The following is an 18,607-nucleotide window of genomic DNA, read 5'->3' on the forward strand; positions in this document are numbered from 1 at the left end:
CCCTGGGCTGAGCTCAGACCTCAGCCCAGCTCCAGTCCCCTCCCACGATTCCACCAGAAAGCAACATTAAGTTTAAGTTCAAATTAAAACCCAATTCCGACATTCATGGCCTGTGATCCTCCAGCTGTCTGCTTGTCCTCTTCATTTTTGGGCATGTTCAAGAACTAAATTTTTATTTTCCAAATTAAAAATAACTAAATGAAGTTTGGGGAGAATGTGATGTCTGTTTTCTTAAACCGGGAGATAATTAATAAAATAAAAAGAAATTAATAGAATTCTCACTTTGCATTTTAAAATAAATAGATATTTTATAATATGTTATCATCCCAAGAAATAACTATTTCTCCTCCTGTTTTATCTCCAGTATTTGATGAGACAGAGTTCATTCTACCCTAGGCTGCCCGCCACTGATAATCTGAGTGAATATGTTCCCTTTTAAGGGGTTCGTTAGGGAATATCTTTGAGACTACTTAGATTTAATTATGCTCTGAGATTATCCAAATGGCTTTGTGCACAGCCTGCAGTCAGTAAGTAAATTCTGGTCATCCATCAGCTAATTTTATGCTCTACAGACCCATCTTCAGGAGATACTTGGGGAGAATACACCAGTGAGCAGCAGTCAGTTCACTTCCTGAAAGTGAGCCTAAATTTGCCTATTTGCAACCTTTGTCATCAAAATTAGGACGAGCTTTCTGGCAAATAGCTTTTGGTCCAACAACCTAGCCTAGAAAATAAAGTCTACTACGAAGGTAAATAAAGCTTAACCCAGTGTTATATCCAGCATTAAACTGACGTTTTATAAATGAGAAAGTATATAAGTCAGGAAAGGACTTTTTAAATTTTTCCCTGGTAAATGGTTTATTTACCTTTTACATTTAAAACTAAATTATCACAAGATGTAAGCCCTAAAGCAAAAAATTGTATTAAAATTTATAAAATCAATTCAGTCTTCTCTCCTTCATCACCCAACTTACTTCCTCTCCTTTCCTTCCCTCCTCCTAACCTTTTAAACTAAGCCCCAAAAATCAACATGTTAGCTCAGTTTCAAACTAAAGTGCCCCATGTTTCTAGTGGAATTATTTTCCATGCAAATTCCCTACTTTTTGTGCATGAAATTAAGAAACACTTAGCAGAACCCCACTAAAAGCAGAAGCTTCTTAAAAGCCTGCTAAAAGCCTGCTAAAAGATGATACATCCATTGGAAAGAAGTCATTTCTAAGGTCCCAAGGCCTTATAGCAACAAGACTGATTTTTGGAAACGTGATATAATGTGTTCTCATTCATTCAGACCCTTTTGATCTGGAATTTGTAACCTTTTAACAAAGATTGGACTGAAGATTGCTATTACATCTATGAAAATAATGTCTTTAGGAGTTTAATGGAACTAATTACAAATAAGTACTCACTACCTATTAATTGGGGCACTTGCAGACTCTCTCTTTAGAGCATAGTTTTATTGGCTTGATTTGAAAGTAATAAAACTGCATTGCTTCAGATACATTCTCTCATTCCAAAAACTTAGTAATTCAAAGTGGGCCTTTTTTCTAAATTAACCCCAATTTATAAGGCTTTACCAACCTGGTTAAGCAGCATTGAGATTCTTTCAAATCAATTTCTACTGGTAAATTTTGAATTCTGGGAAAAACTATAATGTATATTCCATTCAATACTCAACTCCCAAAATGACTCTAAAGACTGAAAGTGCCCTGCAGAGAGGACTTAATGCTTACTAGCAATTGACATAAACAAAAGGAGAATCAAGCATATTAACCCCTGTCCCTGCTTTACATGTCTTCACTGGTGATCAAGAAATCCATAGCCTCTTTTCCCCAAATCGTAGGATGTTGGGGACGGTTTCCACTGAGGTTTACTTAAAAGAAGAACTCGTGTAGCATAAAACTAGATTCCTCAGCCTCTGTATCTTCATCTCAGATCAGAACCCTGTTTCTAGGACTGCCTCAGTCGTAAAATAAGGAAGAAGCCTTCTCTGTGGTTATGCAGATCGTTTAACTGAGGACAAAGTATCTTGGAAAAAGACAAAAGACATTTTTCAAATGAAACACAGTTTTTAAGTGTGGCCAAAGATGAGAAAGGTTATGCTTCATGTATTACTTATTCAAACCTATAATTTAAAAATATTTCTACCCCATACTTGCAATGTATGTAGGGAGAATCTTCTTTGCCCATTTCACCCCGAAGACTGTGGAAATCTTTTAGAGGTGTTTTGTCTGTTGTGATAAGCCAGTTTTTGTGCATCCTTTGTAGAAAGAATGTTGATACTGCTCCACAACTAATCTTTTTTTTTTTTTAAGAAAGACTGAAAGGTTTTTGAACAGTTGCCCAAATATTGAAGTAGGAGGGTGACACTTATCTCCTTATCACACTGATTAGTGCCTCATCTCACACCACTAAGAAAGGGATCCAGTTCTTCTCAAAATGCAGGGAAACATTTCTGATATTGATTTATAAATCAAAACTTCTATTCACCAATAAATCATCAATGGAATATATGAATATATGTCCTTAATCAGTCCCGGGGACATCCCTTTTGTCACATCACCTCAAAAAAGGTTTTTTATAAATAGACTGTGTTAAATATTTTCTATCCAAATTCACTTCCAGAACTTAATTTTGTCACTTTTTAAAATTAAGGGACCTAGCATCTTTACATTTACTCAAATAAGGTGGTCCCTCATCACATGTCAAAATACGCTTTTATTATCGCTTAAGGAAGGCCAGCATCTTAAAAGGGCCTTGGTCCACGAAGTGCCCAAGAAACGTCATCAGAGCTATGCCACAGAAAAGATGGCAAAATGAACAGCAGAGCCTGCTACCTCAATACTTTTTGCAAAATAAGCCAAGTATAAATTATTTCATTCATTCCATTTAAAAATTCCCAGAGTAGCCTTTTGGGAGAAATGAATGGTACCCTGTGGCTGGTACATCACACCTCATTCTCTCCTCAGTGTCGGCTGAGTCTTCAGTGTGCACCCCACCTGCCAGTACGAGTCAGTGTCAGAGTGTGGGTGAGAAAAGGGTCTCCCCAGCTTCAGATAAACAACTGTCCCATCCTTATAGCAGCAGTCAGCATTCTCACTGGGTGCCCTGGGCTTTGGGGTTTCCACCTCTGGGGAAGTTTTGCCTCCTCCAGAAGGAGGTAGGCTACCCAGCCCCTCACTTCCCTGTCAATGACATACCCTTCTTGCCTGGAATCTCCAGGCTTCTTTTGCCCTGCAGACAGATGTAACCCTTGAAGGGTGGATTGGACAGAGAGTGACAGAGGTAAAGGAAGGAGATTCACAGGGAAGCTTATTTTACACTCTGTGGCATGCCCTGGCATTCGTGCTTTGGCAGGATTTGCGTACCTTGAATACCCAGGGAAACACTGTCAACCTGTCAAACAGTTGCCCGGTGTGTGATTTAGTGAATCTTATAACAGTATATCAACATCATTCAAAATAGTGGACTCAAGTGTTTAAGGATGCAAAACCCAATATAATATGACAGTTTTTCTGTGCGAACTTGAACAACAGAAATGATAATAAGGGTTTTGTACACATGCCCCCAAATCCATTAGTTTCAGTTATTGCTGTTATTTTTCCATTTTATTCCTCTGTGCCCAATATAAAATCCTAGCTTTGACTTTTTCATTATAAGGAAGAGCTCTTATGTCTGAGTAAGGAATATGCTAGTGGTACATGTACATAATCAAAGCCAAGGAAACTTAAACGGGATAACTAAAATTTGGGCTTAATCTAGGTCAACTGGCATTTCGGTGCCCCCATGTACAAAACAAAGTTAGAGGTCCCCTTTAAACTTTAGTACAGAACATCCTTCAGATTTGTTTTGCCTTGCTAGTCTACTAAAACCTGGGGGTTTATTTATTTTTCTTTTTGAGGAGTGTGAGGGGACTATTTATAATTTGTTCATCTACAATATTTCAATAATACAATTCAATTTATATCATATAAGCAGTTACATAAATAAGATTTGGGTTCCAGGCAAGTTCCAGCATGTACCTACCATGTGATTTGGGGCAAGTGATTTAACCTGGCTGAGGCTTAGTTTTTTAAACCCTACAATGGAGATGTTAAGAGTACCTACTTCGTAGGCTTGTAGAAGAGATAGAAAGATATGGAATGTGCCTACAGCACTCTGCAATGTACCGCTCACAGTAAGTGCTCTCTACCATTATTAATAATACCTACCATACAGAAGTATAATTGCCAAGACTTAAACATCATGTCCAGAAAGGTTCTAGTGTAACACACCCTTGAGAATGTTCTACAAGCCTATGGTATCCTCAGAAATCTTTACAGTGGCACTCTCCCATGCCTTAAGAAAGGAAGAAACATATGGAACTTTAGGGGTAATATCTCTGAATACTGGAGAAAAATAGTGCTATGAAAGGTAAAACCCCAATGCAATGAGCTGTGGGAAAAAATTTGGTAGAGAAAGAACCTGAAGTATGATTATTTCAAGGGCTATCTGAACTGGTCTAGGCAATCTCAAGAGTCACAAACAAGAATCAAATGAAATCTCTAAACTGTTACACCCATTTAATTACTAAATGATTAAATTATGGATTAATAAAGTATTGCAAGTATCTAGTTCTTTTATTCTCCAGTTTAAAGTATAGCAAACCTCTTCATAGAATAATGTAGCCACACAATTATGGCACTCTATGAAATGAAATAATGTAATTTATTTATATTACTCAATGTTTAGAAAAAATATAAACAAACACTAGATTTTCCCCATTAGCCTCTTTTCCTTAAAAAAAAAGTGCCAAAAAATCGTTTCGTCTGTAGTCCTGTGACATCTCCTTCAGCTCTGCTTTAGAATTCTTTAGATTCACTTTGGGCTAAGTTGTCCTATATTTGATTAATTAGAGTTACAGGTCCATACACAGGTTCAGGTCCAAAACAATTCCATCACAGCTATGTGGACACAAAATTCTGGATTCATTTATTTCTAGAAAATATGAAACTGTTGTCTTGTGTCTTTCTTTTTTCATGTAGGGTTTCTTTAGAAGAACCATTCAGAAAAATCTCCATCCATCCTATTCCTGTAAATATGAAGGAAAATGTGTCATAGACAAAGTTACACGAAATCAGTGCCAGGAATGTCGCTTTAAAAAATGCATCTATGTTGGCATGGCAACAGATTGTAAGTAATTTCCTTTGCTTTATATTCAAGGGGTGTTGGTTGGGGAAAGATTTGGTTCAAGGAGATCAAGCAGGGAGAAAAGCAATCAGGAACCCATGTGGACAAAGTGAAGACACCTAGCATTCCTGCAGCCATAGCTCGGTGGTTTCTATCCTACCTCTCCCTTATCAACTCCTAACCCTCAAGGTATCCAGGTGATGAGTGAGGTTAAATTAGCCTGATCATATTTGCAAGGCTGTTAGCAATACTCTGATTGCCACAGGGAGTCCAAATGAGAGGTCTTCTCCATCCATGTTGATAAGGTGTAATTTTACACACAACATTCACATGGCCTGAGCCTCATGGACAAGTCCTAATATTATTTCAGAAGCAGAGACAGGAATTTATTTTGTGGCTATTTTTGGAGACGGGGCACTGGCAGAAAACATCATGTTCAGAAATTTCTGAAGAATGTGAAGTTGAGTGCTATTGCATGAGTCATCCTGCAGTTGGTTGTTTGTTATATTTTTAGCCGTAAAAAACATTCCAAGCTGAAGTCGTCCTACCCAGTTTTCAAAGTGCCACAGCATATGGTGGTGAAATTAGCCACTGTTGGCGTCTCTTCTCCCCACACTGTGCAAGGGATTTACACCAGTCACGTCAGTTAATCTAACAATAAAGTAAGAATCGTGTCATTCTGAATGTGTGGACTCCCTTTTACCAGGCATCAGGGTTAATGATTTCTACTGGCATAAACATTTTGCACATCCATGAAGGATTCCAACTTTTAGTTAAAAAGAAGAATAAAGGAAAGAAAAAAAAGAATGCATTGAGGTTTTTCCTCATGAAAAATGAAATAATCATGGCTTACATTTATGTGACAAACAGGGTTCTCTCAGCTAGAACAAAAATATCTGTGGAATGTCCTGGTTTGCCCATTTAAACAGACAGAATGGGAAGTCTTTAAAAAAGAAGGAGGGTTGTGTTAAGGCTTTAGGCTGGAAATCCTGGGTTAATCCCACCTCTGACTAAGTGTGTTCTCTGTCTTTATCTTTTAAAGGCTTTTTAGCCCTTGCCAACAATATGCCTGATAAGGATATGTAAAAATGACCTAGAACCAAATACTTAAATGTCCCACTATTATGAACTGTTATTATTCAGTATCCATTTCATTATTTTATTGAGAAGTTAAAGATATGAATATTTATGAGGTTAAAAACTTAGTGTTACTCTAGACTGGGTGGAAATTAATTGTGAGTGCCCTTGACTTGCTTGTGAGGTATTATAAGAGCTCAGGAATTATAATCAGAAAAACTGTTGGAGTTCAGATCTCCTTACTAGCTGTGTGACCATCTGATTTAACATCTGGTTTCCCTTCTGTGAAATTATCATCTACTTTGCAGGTTGTTTTCAGGATTAAATTAGATAATGCATGTCAGATGCCACCATCCCTGGCAGAGTTTGGGAAATGGGCCTATGAGTATAGCTGCCTTTCTCTTCTCCCTTTAAAGAGTGAACTAAAATGACTGAACAAGGCTCATTCATATTTCCCACATTTGTCCTCACCTGGCTTTGGTGATTCAGTCAAGTAGAGATGAACTGGGGTTTCCTTACTCTATGGACTAGCTGAGCACCTTTGGTTCTCTGCCTCCTGCTATGTTTGCTTTTCTTCTTTCCTACCAGGTCAAACCTTCATCAAGAAATGGCCCTAGGACAATGATGTTATAGAACTGGAGTCAGGAGTCCTGGGTCTTGCCTGGGCTCTGCCATGAACTTGCTGTGTGACCTTAGGCAAGTCGTGATCTCTCTGGATCAGCTTCCTCCTCTGTGAAAGGAAGGAGTTGGACTAGATAATATCTAAGATCCCTTCCAGTTCTAAAAGACTGTGACTCAGTAATGTAAAACCTCGGTCTTTCCATTCCATTGACAACTACTAAGAGTCTGGTGAAATGGTTTTGTTTTGGAAATTACCACAGAAGTATAGGTTTCTTGTTACCTGTGCTTCTTATTTCCCTTTGCATAAATGTTAAAATCATGGCTACATTTACTGAGCACTTGTAGTGTACTATCTCATTGAATACCCTGTGAAGTGGATGTTATTGATCCCATTTTATGTAGGAAGAAATGTAAGCTCAGAGAGCCTCAGTAATTTGCCAGAGGTCACACAGCTAGAATGTGGTAGGGTCAGGATTCAAACCCAGGTCTTTCTAGATTACAAAGCCTGGGCTCCTTAACCACCAGGAAGGGTTTACCAGGTAGAGAGTAGAGCAAAATGAATACCTATGAAACCCAAGATAGGCCCAGCCACATTCCAATATGCCTTAAGGGAACTTAGGAAGAGTTAGAGTCCTTTTTCCTCTGAGGAAAGGATCATCAGTCTCCTATTTGTTGCTTCAGAACTTTTCTTGAACCTCCCTAACTGATTTCTCTTAGTAAGAAAGTTCTCCATACTACCGTAGGAGCTATTTTGGAGCAGGAAGGAAGTTACAGAAAACCCTAAGAGTGAATTCACATCTTTGGCTAAACACTGCTCTTCTGTGAACCCGTGGGTTCATTCTTATTTATGGCCACCTTCTATGGAATTAAGATGCCCAGTGTCCACCCACCCCCAGGCCTTTGTTTTGAAAAGCTGGCTAGACATTGGGAGTTTGGCACTCGGGCTCATGTTGGACCACGGCTAGTCAGGGGTGCTTGCCACCAAGGGTAGAAAGTACCCCAGTGTGACCCCACCCTGTAGGCCCCACCGAGCCATCTATGCATCAGTGGTCCCCACCCCTGAGGCTCTGGGATGTGCAGTCTGCCATGTGTCTAGGGAGTATCTGTGTGCTTTGTCTCACTCTCTCCCTCTCCCAGTGGTACTGGATGACAGCAAGCGGCTAGCAAAGCGGAAGCTGATTGAGGAGAACCGGGAGAAGAGACGGCGGGAAGAGCTGCAGAAATCCATCGGGCACAAGCCAGAGCCCACCGATGAGGAGTGGGAGCTCATCAAAACCGTCACCGAAGCCCACGTGGCCACCAATGCCCAAGGCAGCCACTGGAAGCAGAAACGGAAATTCCTGGTGAGGCTCTCCAGCACAGCTGAATATTGCTGCATGCTTTCTACCTCGGTTCATTTAGTCCTCACACCCTTGGATGCTGGGGTTCCCACCCCATTTTATTGATAGGGAAACTGCAGCTCTGAGGAGGGAGATGACTTGCAGAGCCAGGATCTGAATCCAAGTCTGTCTGAGAACAAAGGTCACTCCTACCATCTACTATTTACAGGTCACTGCATCCCATTGCAGTTTCTAAGGCCACATGATCTGTTTGCTTTTGCTGTTAGTAAGGCCAGCCCTGCATCTATTAGTAAAATTATTTGCCTGCCAGCCAGCTTCCCCTTTTTATACCCATTTCTTCCCTCAGATATATACATACTTAGTCTGCTAAATTCGCTCCAAAATATTTCCTTTAGAATAACCCCTAGAATGAAGTGTCCCATATCTCAAATGCATTTTTATGTCCATAGAATTCAAAATGTTTAGCTTAAAATAAATGACCTCAAGTCTAGGAAGACAATGGGAACAGGTAGTAGGGATCGGGGCAGGGGCTGTGTCAAGAAAACAGGACTTTCAAGACCCTTGGAATATCAATGTTTGATGTTTTTATAAAAAGTAACCATTGTGAAAGTCCTTCCCATGTATTTGGGATGGTCCTTTGGACCTTACAATGCTTTGAGGTCTCTGGGATTACTCTCCCCATTTTACAAATATGCAAACCAAGCCCAAGGCCTTAAGGGGCTCACCCAAGATCAAACTACTAGAAAGTGGCTGAGCCAGGCCCAAAAGCCAACTCAGGTCTTGGGGTTCCAAGTCCAAGCCCTCCACCCAGCTCACTAGATGGACTACCCACCCCACCACCAGCTGGATTGGACCATCACAGATACTGAGCCTGCTCTTGGTTTATGACAAGAACCTTTTATGAGCATCTCACGGAGCCTCGGCATCAGATCTGTGGGTTTATTTGTATCTCCCGGGTACACAGAGTACCTTCCCATTGGAACAAGATTTAGTGGTATGATTGTCCTGTACCTCACCATCACCATTATAATGGAATAGGTTTTTTTCATGAAAACAGTACAACCTTAAAGGAAATTTTTAGAAAGAAAAAGCTTACCTGTAATCCACCTGCCTTCAAACACTTTCGTTGTTGTAATGAGTGGGTTCTAACACAGTCTAGATGGCGTGCACCAACAGCAGTGTTAGCAAACATGCAGCATGGCCCTTACCAAATGCCAGGTACTATTTGAAGTGCTTTTCATACATTACCTTCCTATCCCAACCCTGTAGGTAGATGTGGTTAATATCTCCATTTCACAGAGGAAGGAACTGAGGCAGAAAAGTTAAGGAAACTTACCTAAGCTCCTGCAGCTAGTAAATGGTGGTGATAGACGCAGCCCAGTTCCAGGAGCCATGCTCTAAACCACTACACCATGCAGTTTAGCCACCTGTGCAAACCCAGAGGGCCTTCGAAAGACAGGTCTTTGGAGGGGCTGCCTCTTAGTGCCTTGATCTGCACCCTCAGGCGCACCACCCACCCTGGTATATCAGCCAGAAAACATTAATTCTGGATGGATGGATGGATGGATGGATGGATGGATGGATGGATGGATGGATGGATAGATTAGTTCTAACACAGTATATTTTGGGCATAGCAAGATAGAGTCCTGCCTAACCCCAAGCCTAAATCGGTCCTTTCCCTGAATGTGTCAGCCTTAAATGGACATTGAGGAAACCACTTCCAGGCCTGGCACTGCCATTCAGAGCAGTGACCAATCTGAATCCCAAGTAAAGTGGAAGGTTTGGGGCACATCCTGTACTTCTCCTAGGAAAGCCTACATTTCTATTTTCTTTACCCCCCAAAAGAGAATGGGTACTAGTATAACTAAACCAATTCAGTGGTCACTACAGGGCTTGTTTCCAGACTTAAAGATTTGTTCTTTTATTTAGGAAACATTTATTATTGAGCAGCTACTACGCGCCAGGTAGTGGAAAAGCTCAGCCATATTCCAGTGGAAGAAGACAGACAGTAAGGGTTAGACAAACAAGACAGATGCAGGCAGAGGTAAATGCAATGAGGGAAATTGTGATTTGGAACTGGGGAGAGACTTCACTTTAAATAGGGTGGTCTCTTGAGAGCATATAGCACAATTTCTGGTAATTAAAAGCAGCAACTTTTAACTCCAAGACTCCTGTTTTCAGAATGCCTCCACTGTCCCATTTGTCACTACAGTGAACTTCATTTCTGTCAGCCATTCCCCTTCTGTGCCTGGGATCACCTCACATCTCCTCAGCGGAAGGACCATGTTCCATTCAGTTTTTTCACCAGTGTCTATCACATGTGTGGTTGAAATTTGTGGTAGCTTTTCTCCAAGATGGCTGCTATTAGAGTCTTTCCTCCCTATATACACAGCCCATTGTGTCCCATGGAGAGGAAAAGTCTCTTCCTCTCCCCCCCCCCCTTGAAATGGGCTGGTCTATGATTCCTTTAAACAATGGATTTGGGAAGAGTGACTTCTAAGCCTGAGTCATAAGAAGGCTTGTAGTTCCTACTTGGTTATCTTGAAGGCGGAAGCCTCCTGGTCTCCCTGAGAACAGCCACCTGCCACGTAAAAAAAAAAAAAAAGGTCCAACTCAACTACCCTAAGACCACCATGCTGTGAGGAAGTGCAAGCTATCTATGCGGAGAGACCACATGGAGAGATTCTCAACCAGCCCAGGCACCAGAAATGTGAGTGAAGAAGCCTTCAGGTGACACCAGCCTTTGCTGCCATTTGATGACAGATGTAGCAGGGACCCCAAGTGAGAACCACCCAGCTGAGCCCATCCATCCCCAGAACTCTGAGAGAAAGTAAAAATGTATTGTTTTTAAGCCGTTAAATTTGGGGGTAGTTTGTTACACAGCAATAGATAACCAGAACAGAACTTAATAAATATGTATTAAGTAGAACATACAGTTCCACCAGCCCATCCTCAGAGACAGTACAGTTAAGCCCTGTGTCTCAGCCAGGTTACATATTTACAAATACTCCTTGCAAAAGGATGACCTCAATTGACTATTTATGTTCATGATGAAAATTGCACTCTCCTGAGTGGTGAATTTTCCTGCAAGGACTTAGGAATCCTTCATTGAAGACAGCTTTGCTAAATGGTATCTGTGTCCTGAATAGGCTTGTACACATTAGGATATGTGTCTCTTGAGTAGCTGATACCGTTTGTTTTTTTGCTTACAGCACTGCTATGCAGATTATATTATTTATTTTTGTGTGATGATGGCCCATCTTGCTCTGAAACAGAATTTGAGGAGGCCTATTCTGTTAATAATAATATAGTAATATATCATAAGGGATTAAAATGATATGTTATCGTAAAAGCTAGAAGTGTTCATTTATCTGGAATGGGTAAGTAACTTATTCCTCAAAAGGAGCTTCTCCATCATTTTTTACTCTAAGACCAGGACTCAAGTCAGAAATAGAGACTGGTGGTTTGACCTGGCAGAGCAACTGTCTGATTTTACACGTTCTCTCCATTGGGATAGCCTCAGAAAAGAAGCATGGGATGATACAGGATGAGTGATTCGGCCATGTGTGCACTGTGTAGACAGGTCGTAAGGCACGTGCAATCAAGTCAGGAAGGCTTCTATCACCCAAAATTGTTATAACTACATCAGAAGAAGGCTGGGTAGTTGAGTGGTTACGCACATGGAGATTGGAATCAGATCGCCTGAGTTCAATGTTTGCCTCTGATGCATTTTAATTATGTGACTTTCGGCATGTTACTTCATCTCTCTAAGGCTCAGGAGCCTTTATGCCTTTACCAAATGATGTAAAAGTAATAGGTATAAGCACTTGTCATATCATTAGCAACCACATAAGGGGTTACTATATCCATCCATCATTTCTACCACCACCCTCACCATCCTGTGCCTGATTGTCCCAGGAAAAGGGAGTGCCCGTAGTAGTGTCCTGAGGCTCTGGGACCTATTTGTGTCTCCTTTTTTCACATCTTTAGGGGTGTCACAGGTGGTGATTCAAATACACCACAAACCCACAGACTGAATGGAAATTAACATCAGTATTAACCCACTGACGTTTCAAAGGACACTGAATACCATGTAAATACAATTAGATTAGATCTGTCAGTGTTCAGTAGGAAGATGTTTGGGTTCAAACAGGCCAAAAGTGTGTGTGTGTGTGTGTGTGTGTGTGTGTGTGTGTAACTCCCTACCTTTTTTAATGTGTGTCCATGTTCCTTTTATCAGTTTATCATCATAACAGAGTTTTAAAGTAGACACGGCAGGTGAGATGAGCCTCATTTTCAGGGTGAGAGTAATTATAAAGACCACCAGGGAGGTCTGAAGGATTCAAGAAGCAGCAATGCCAAAGGAGGAACTGATGTACCTTTTCCCTTAGTTCAGTCTATGTGAAAAAGAAAGAGAAGGAAGCTGTACATGTGATTATTCCATCAATTCCATCTGCATCCCGAAAGCCAACAGAACAGAAGCCTTCCATGAGCTGGCTATGCCAACAGCTACCCAAAACGATCACCACTGGTTATGAAAACATGACAGAAACCAGACGTCTTTCTGGTCTACTCACTGCCCCCAAAACAAACAATTAAAAAGTAAAATAAAATAAACAGAAGAACCTGCTGGATAGTCAGAAAAAGGTCAATGCTGCCAGAGTTTGTTATGTAATATGTTTAACAATCTGCCCCTGTAATCATGATTCCTACCACCCTGGGAGGGCATGGGCTGCTCCTGTTGACCCTCATGTCCTGGCAACAAGAAAAGCATCATTCTTTGCTTTGCTTCCTGCTAAAAATGAGATGTGAGCAGTAATAGGGAAGATGTGGGAAGAAATATGGTAACTGGTTTCCGCTGAGCTGGATGTGGTTACTGCTAACCCAGCGGATCTCTAAGTGTGGTCCCAGGCCGGCAGCATCAGCATGTCCTGGGAACCTGTTAGAAATGCAGATGCCCAGGCGCTGCCCCTGACTTACTGATAAAACTCTGGGGGTGGGCCCAGCAAGCCGGTGATTCTGATGCACAGTGAAGTTGAGCCCCAAGGCGACAGTCTTGTCGCTGGCAGTGCCCTCACCTCCCTGCAAGTGAGGGATCCAGCCTTGCTCAACTCACTCACAGCCCCAGGTCCTCCTGCTTATCTCTGCCCACCCCCACCCCCTAACCTCCTACCCCTGGATGCTTGCTCTTGTCTGTTCACTGTGGCTCTAGGCAAAGGTTTCCACCATCAGTCAGGGTCTTTGTCTCTCATCTCTGATCAGAGTCACAACTTCCTGGAAGACAGTGGGAGAGGCTGACAAGGGCCTTATGAAGAGGAGCAGAATTTATGTCCCCTAGTGGGAAAGTGAGCAAGGTGTCAAAGCCTCCGAGTGGGCAGAAATGAGACTCCTGGCAGATTGCTGTGTGGAGTCTGAGCTGCTAAGATGCCAGTCGTGGCCTCAGAGGATTGGTCTTAACCTCCCTGAACCCTTGTTTGCTCTCATCTGCCAATCAGGGATTGTGTGAGCGCCTAAGCGGCTGGCTAGCTGGTAGGCCACAGATAAATGGCGGTTACTGTTATCACAGTGACAGGAAACGGCAATGGAGAATCCTGTTCCTATCAAGAAGCACTGCTGACAACAAGAGATATATGAGAGGCCACACCATGGTCGTCACTAATGCCCAGCTAAGGAGCTAGAGCTAGACAGCTTCAGTGGCCATTGGGAGCCTAATGTCAGCACAGCCACCTGGGGCTTTGCTGAAATGCTGATTCTGCACCGTTAGATGGTGGAGGGGAGTGGCTGAGAGTCTGCATTACTAATAAGTCCCCAGGTGACACCTGGGCTGTTCCACCACCCTTCAAACAGCAAGGCCATGGATTGTTCTTGGGTTAACGAATGGCAGAGAAGTGCTATTAAATACTAGTAAAACTCCCACTCTGCCCAAAGGTTTGCTAAGTTTGCGCAGCTCAGTTCCTGTAGGCAGCCTCGAGATGGTCTCCCTCAGCCAGCGGAGACTTCCTCCAACTGGAGTCTATAGGGCAGACAGGACATCAAGCCCTGCTGCTGGGTCAGAAGCAAGAATGAATCCACAGAGTACTGTTTGCTGGGGCTGCCCACCACACTCTCCCTCACTGCCCGCACTGTGCCCACCTCACACACAAAGATAGGCATCAGAATGTGCAGTGCTCCGGGGGCAGCCGGCTGGCTCAGTTGGTTAGAGCACGAGCTCTGAACAACAGGGTTGCCGGTTTGATTCCCACATGGGCCAGGGAGCTGCGCCCTCCACAACTACCATGTTTCCCTGAAAATAAGCCCCAATTAAGATCGTCAATCAGACGGATGCATTTAGTACATTATGATGATGTTCCAGAAAAAGATGACATGACTGTATTTGAATAAATGTAGATTGTTGTACATGAAAAAATAAGACAGCTCCTGAAAATATGCCCTAATGCGTCTTTTGGAGCAAAAATTAATATAAGATCCAGTCTTATTTTCGGCAAAATACGGTAGATTGAAGACAACAAGCTGCAGCTGAGCTTCTAGAAGTGTGGCTGGATGACTCAGTTGGTTAGAGCAGGAGCTCTCAACAACAAGGTTGCCGGTTCAATTCCCGCATGGGATGGTGGGCTGCGCCCCCTGCAACTAAGATTGAAAACAGCTACTGGACTTAGAGCTGAGCTACGCCCTCCACAACTAGATTGAAGGACAATGCCTTGGAGCTGATGGGCCCTGGAAAAACACATTATTCCCCAATAAAAACATAAAGTTACTTTGCCTTTCAAGAAAAAAAAAAATGGTTGTTTAAAAAAAAAAAGAATGTGCAATGCTCTGAAAGTGCCCTAGATTTTATGTCACCTGGCGTAAGTGTATGCCCTTTGTGCATTCAGAAGCAAACTCCAAATTCCTCTTGTTTCTCCCTCCCTCCCCCCTCTTTTCTCTCTCTCTCTCTCTCTCTCTCTCTCTCTCCCTTCCCCTCCCTCCCTCCCTCCTTTCCTTCCATCCTTTTGTCACAATCCTGTGACTGTTATTACAGCAATAGCCAAGACACATATCTTTGCTCAGAGAACAATGTGAAAACTGGACAGTTTGTTAATAAACTATGTGAAAAACTGGAAACTGTACAGGTTGACAGTTCAGAAGAGACTTTGCCACGTGAGAACTAGAATAAGTAAAGATCCCTTAAACTGTTTCATTTAAATCTTTTTTGTTTCTTTTCCTTAGCCAGAAGATATTGGACAAGCACCAATAGTAAATGCCCCAGAAGGTGGAAAGGTTGACTTGGAAGCCTTCAGCCATTTTACAAAAATCATCACACCAGCAATTACCAGAGTGGTGGATTTTGCCAAAAAGTTACCTATGTTTTGTGAGGTGAGGAAATTATTTTTCTTTCTGCATTATTTGTCCTTATAGGTTCCATCAATTTCCAGGAATACTGAGTACTATATATAATTTAATATTAACAAGTAGCAACTTAGTCCTATGAAAGCAATGTCAGTACAAAATGAAAATGCACGTTGTTTCATTTTCATTTCCCCACCTCTTCTATTCAGTTATCATTCATTAGCTTGTCCATATGAGGTCGATAAAGGTCCTATTCTTCCATCTGACTCCAGGCACAGGGAAATATGACAGCAATCCTTAAATTAATCGGCACCCGCGATGTTCTGGTTACCATGCTCAAGTTTGCCCAGATTAAAGCACATACTTATAACAGATTTGCAGAGTAGCTTTAATGAACCCCATTTTACAGATGTAGGACATTGAGGTCAGTGTGATTAACTTATCCAAACATGGGGCCCGGGTTTCAGTCTAAGTCTATATTCTTTTAACTACATATCCCAGCAAGATGGTTGTTTCTTAATCTTCAAGAATAAGTTAAATGACCTTCACAGAGCAAGGATCTTAATATCTCCTTAAATCTTCCCTCTTTTCTTATCAGTTCACCTTGTCTTGCCCCATCTTCAGGCTGCCCGGAAGTGCTCACCCACCAGAGGTCATAGCCTTTCCCTTTGGCACACTTCATCCCTAATTTTAACAGTCCTACCATGTGGTAGCTGAGAGCATGGGCTCTGCAGTCTGTTGTATGGGCAAGAATCCTAGATAAGTTATTAAATGTCTTGAAACGTTGGTTATCTCATCTTTAAAATGGGAAACATAAGAGAGTCTACCTTGTAGAGCTGTTGGGAGGTTTAAATGTCATAATAAGTACTTGGATAGGTCTTAATAGGGTCATATGTATTGCATAAATTTTAGCTGTTAATACTGCTATTTTATTTATTACATTACCATCTGGCCTCTACCTTCCTTTTTTTATTTAAGTGGGATTGATTATGTTTTCTAGAGACTTGTTCCCTTTGAAAAACCCCATCAGGTGCCAATCTATTGCTCTTCACATCTCCAAGGGGACCTAGAAAGTTACCAGATAGAGAGAACCACATACAGCTATAAGCCTTTTACCTAAGCCACCCAAGTGATAAGTGAATCTAGTCTCACCTAGAAAGAAGCTGAGTTTTCTCACTGGAATGATCCTGTCCTACCTTGGCTGCCAGCCCATTTGTGTCTTTGAGTTTGCAATAATGGGAGCCCAGCTGGAGTCTGAGAGACCTCAGACATTGATGGGGAGGACACTTCTCGTTGCCTATGTCTCTGAGCCTCCACAAAAGCCATACCCGAAAGGACAGAGCAGTGGGTTCAGGACACAGGTATCTGACCCTCAGACCCAGCTGGGAGAGAGTGTGCCTCCCTTTTGCCCCCCAGCTTCACTGTGATAGAGGCCAGGGTACCTGATGTGCCAGCTAGCAGCCTGCAGTGGGAACCACTCATATTCCACCCCCAGAGGAGCTCGGGAGTCTCTGACTTGTGTCTGTATTTGGTGTGCAGCGTTCCACACCATCCTTTCTTTTATTAACATTTATTAACGTTTTAGAGGATATTACAAAAATCATACATATTCATTGGTGATTTATGCCGCATAATAAAGGTAATGATTCATGGTAATATCACCAAGAGATAGACTGCTGCCACTGGGAGCCTATTTGAGTCTTTTTTTCAAATAAATTTGTGTGTATATACAAACTCACATACACACACATACACACACACACACACACACACACATATATATATATATGAAATATGAAATATATTAATGTAGTTTATGCTATACTTTTTACTTATGAAACCACTTTCTTAAACTTTTTATTAAAGAGTAAGGAGCATATATCATAAGGGTGCAACTCAGTGGATATTCACAGACTTAACACACCCCTACAATCAGCTCCAAGATAAACAGAATGTTACCAGCCCCCTGTTGTGCCTAACTTTTTACACCCAACTGTAAAATATATTATTTAAGTATTCTTTCACAAAATAATTTTTAATGACCACATAGCATTCCAAAGAATAGACGTACCATAATTTAGGTTATGTACTTTTACTGGATCTTCAGTTCATTTCCAATTTTTCACTACTATATGAGTAAATATTCTGCCATGAGCGTTCGGGTGCCAAGGCCCTGCTCATAGTACTGTTTCCTTGGGGTAAACCTAACAGTGGAATTTAAGGACCAAGGCACATACACCTTTTAAGGCTTTCAATATATGTTTGTGCTTGTTTGCCCTCCCTCTGGGCATCTTCTTTCACTGTTTTCATTGGGTTGAGTTTGTTTTCCCGGACCTTTCTTGGTCCTCTCTCTCTGGGCTGTGTCTCTCGTCACCCAGTCCTTGGTGTCTGAAGAGAAACTTGCTACCCCTACAACTTGAACTAGGCTGCCCTTCGAATACCCATCAAAAATATTTTTTAGAAAATGCAAAGCTCTTGTAAACCAACTGCTGCAGAGGTATTTCAGTTAAAGAAAGAAAGGAAGGAAGCAATCTCCACCACCAGTAACAAACACATGGTGCACTTATGTCTATGACAAAGGTGAGGGATCAACATGGTACGTTTCAGGTTTCCCTCAGAAGCTTAAGCCTGTTTCAAAGTTCTGATTCCATCTCGCTTTCAATCCTGATATTTTGTAGTCTCCAAATTACCAAAAAGAAGAACGTTCACTTGTCCAGCAGAGACGAGGATGTTTCTGGTGTTTGTGGCCTCCTCAGGACATCTAGACTTTCACACTATCTTTGGAACCCCAAAGAGGGAAAATGACTGTGTAAGCCCCTTAGGTACCTATGGAGTGGGATGGAGATCCCAGGTGGTCTCAAGAGACAGAGGTTTCTTCCCAGAGGCAGTTTGATGCATCTGCTGCTGAAATTGTGCTCATGGTAATGTTCTGCTAAGATCCATGTTACCCCACCAAGCAAGGACACCCTGGGCTTCTAAAGATCTAAAATCATGGCTGGCAGAGCTACCAAAAACATACATCAGAACCACTTCTAGAGTAGAGGGCACTGTCATCTTTTCCAATCAACCTGAGTGAT

The 18,607-nt window shown here is 41.8% G+C and overlaps 1 protein-coding gene across 31 annotated transcripts in view; it reads left to right on the forward strand.

Moving 5' to 3' along the window:
• The window catches only part of THRB (thyroid hormone receptor beta), a 349,469-nt gene that overhangs the window by 319,201 nt on the left and 11,661 nt on the right, over positions 1 to 18,607 (forward strand). For all 31 annotated transcript variants that reach the window (XM_074312762.1, XM_074312779.1, XM_019745237.2 and 28 more), the window contains 3 exons: positions 5,022 to 5,169; positions 8,002 to 8,207; positions 15,411 to 15,557. In XM_074312762.1, the coding sequence (XP_074168863.1) occupies positions 5,022 to 5,169; positions 8,002 to 8,207; positions 15,411 to 15,557 (501 nt within the window). The remainder of the gene's footprint in view (positions 1 to 5,021; positions 5,170 to 8,001; positions 8,208 to 15,410; positions 15,558 to 18,607) is intronic.

This window comes from Rhinolophus sinicus, linkage group LG10, assembly GCF_036562045.2.
Source record: "Rhinolophus sinicus isolate RSC01 linkage group LG10, ASM3656204v1, whole genome shotgun sequence".
Taxonomy (NCBI): domain Eukaryota; kingdom Metazoa; phylum Chordata; class Mammalia; order Chiroptera; family Rhinolophidae; genus Rhinolophus; species Rhinolophus sinicus.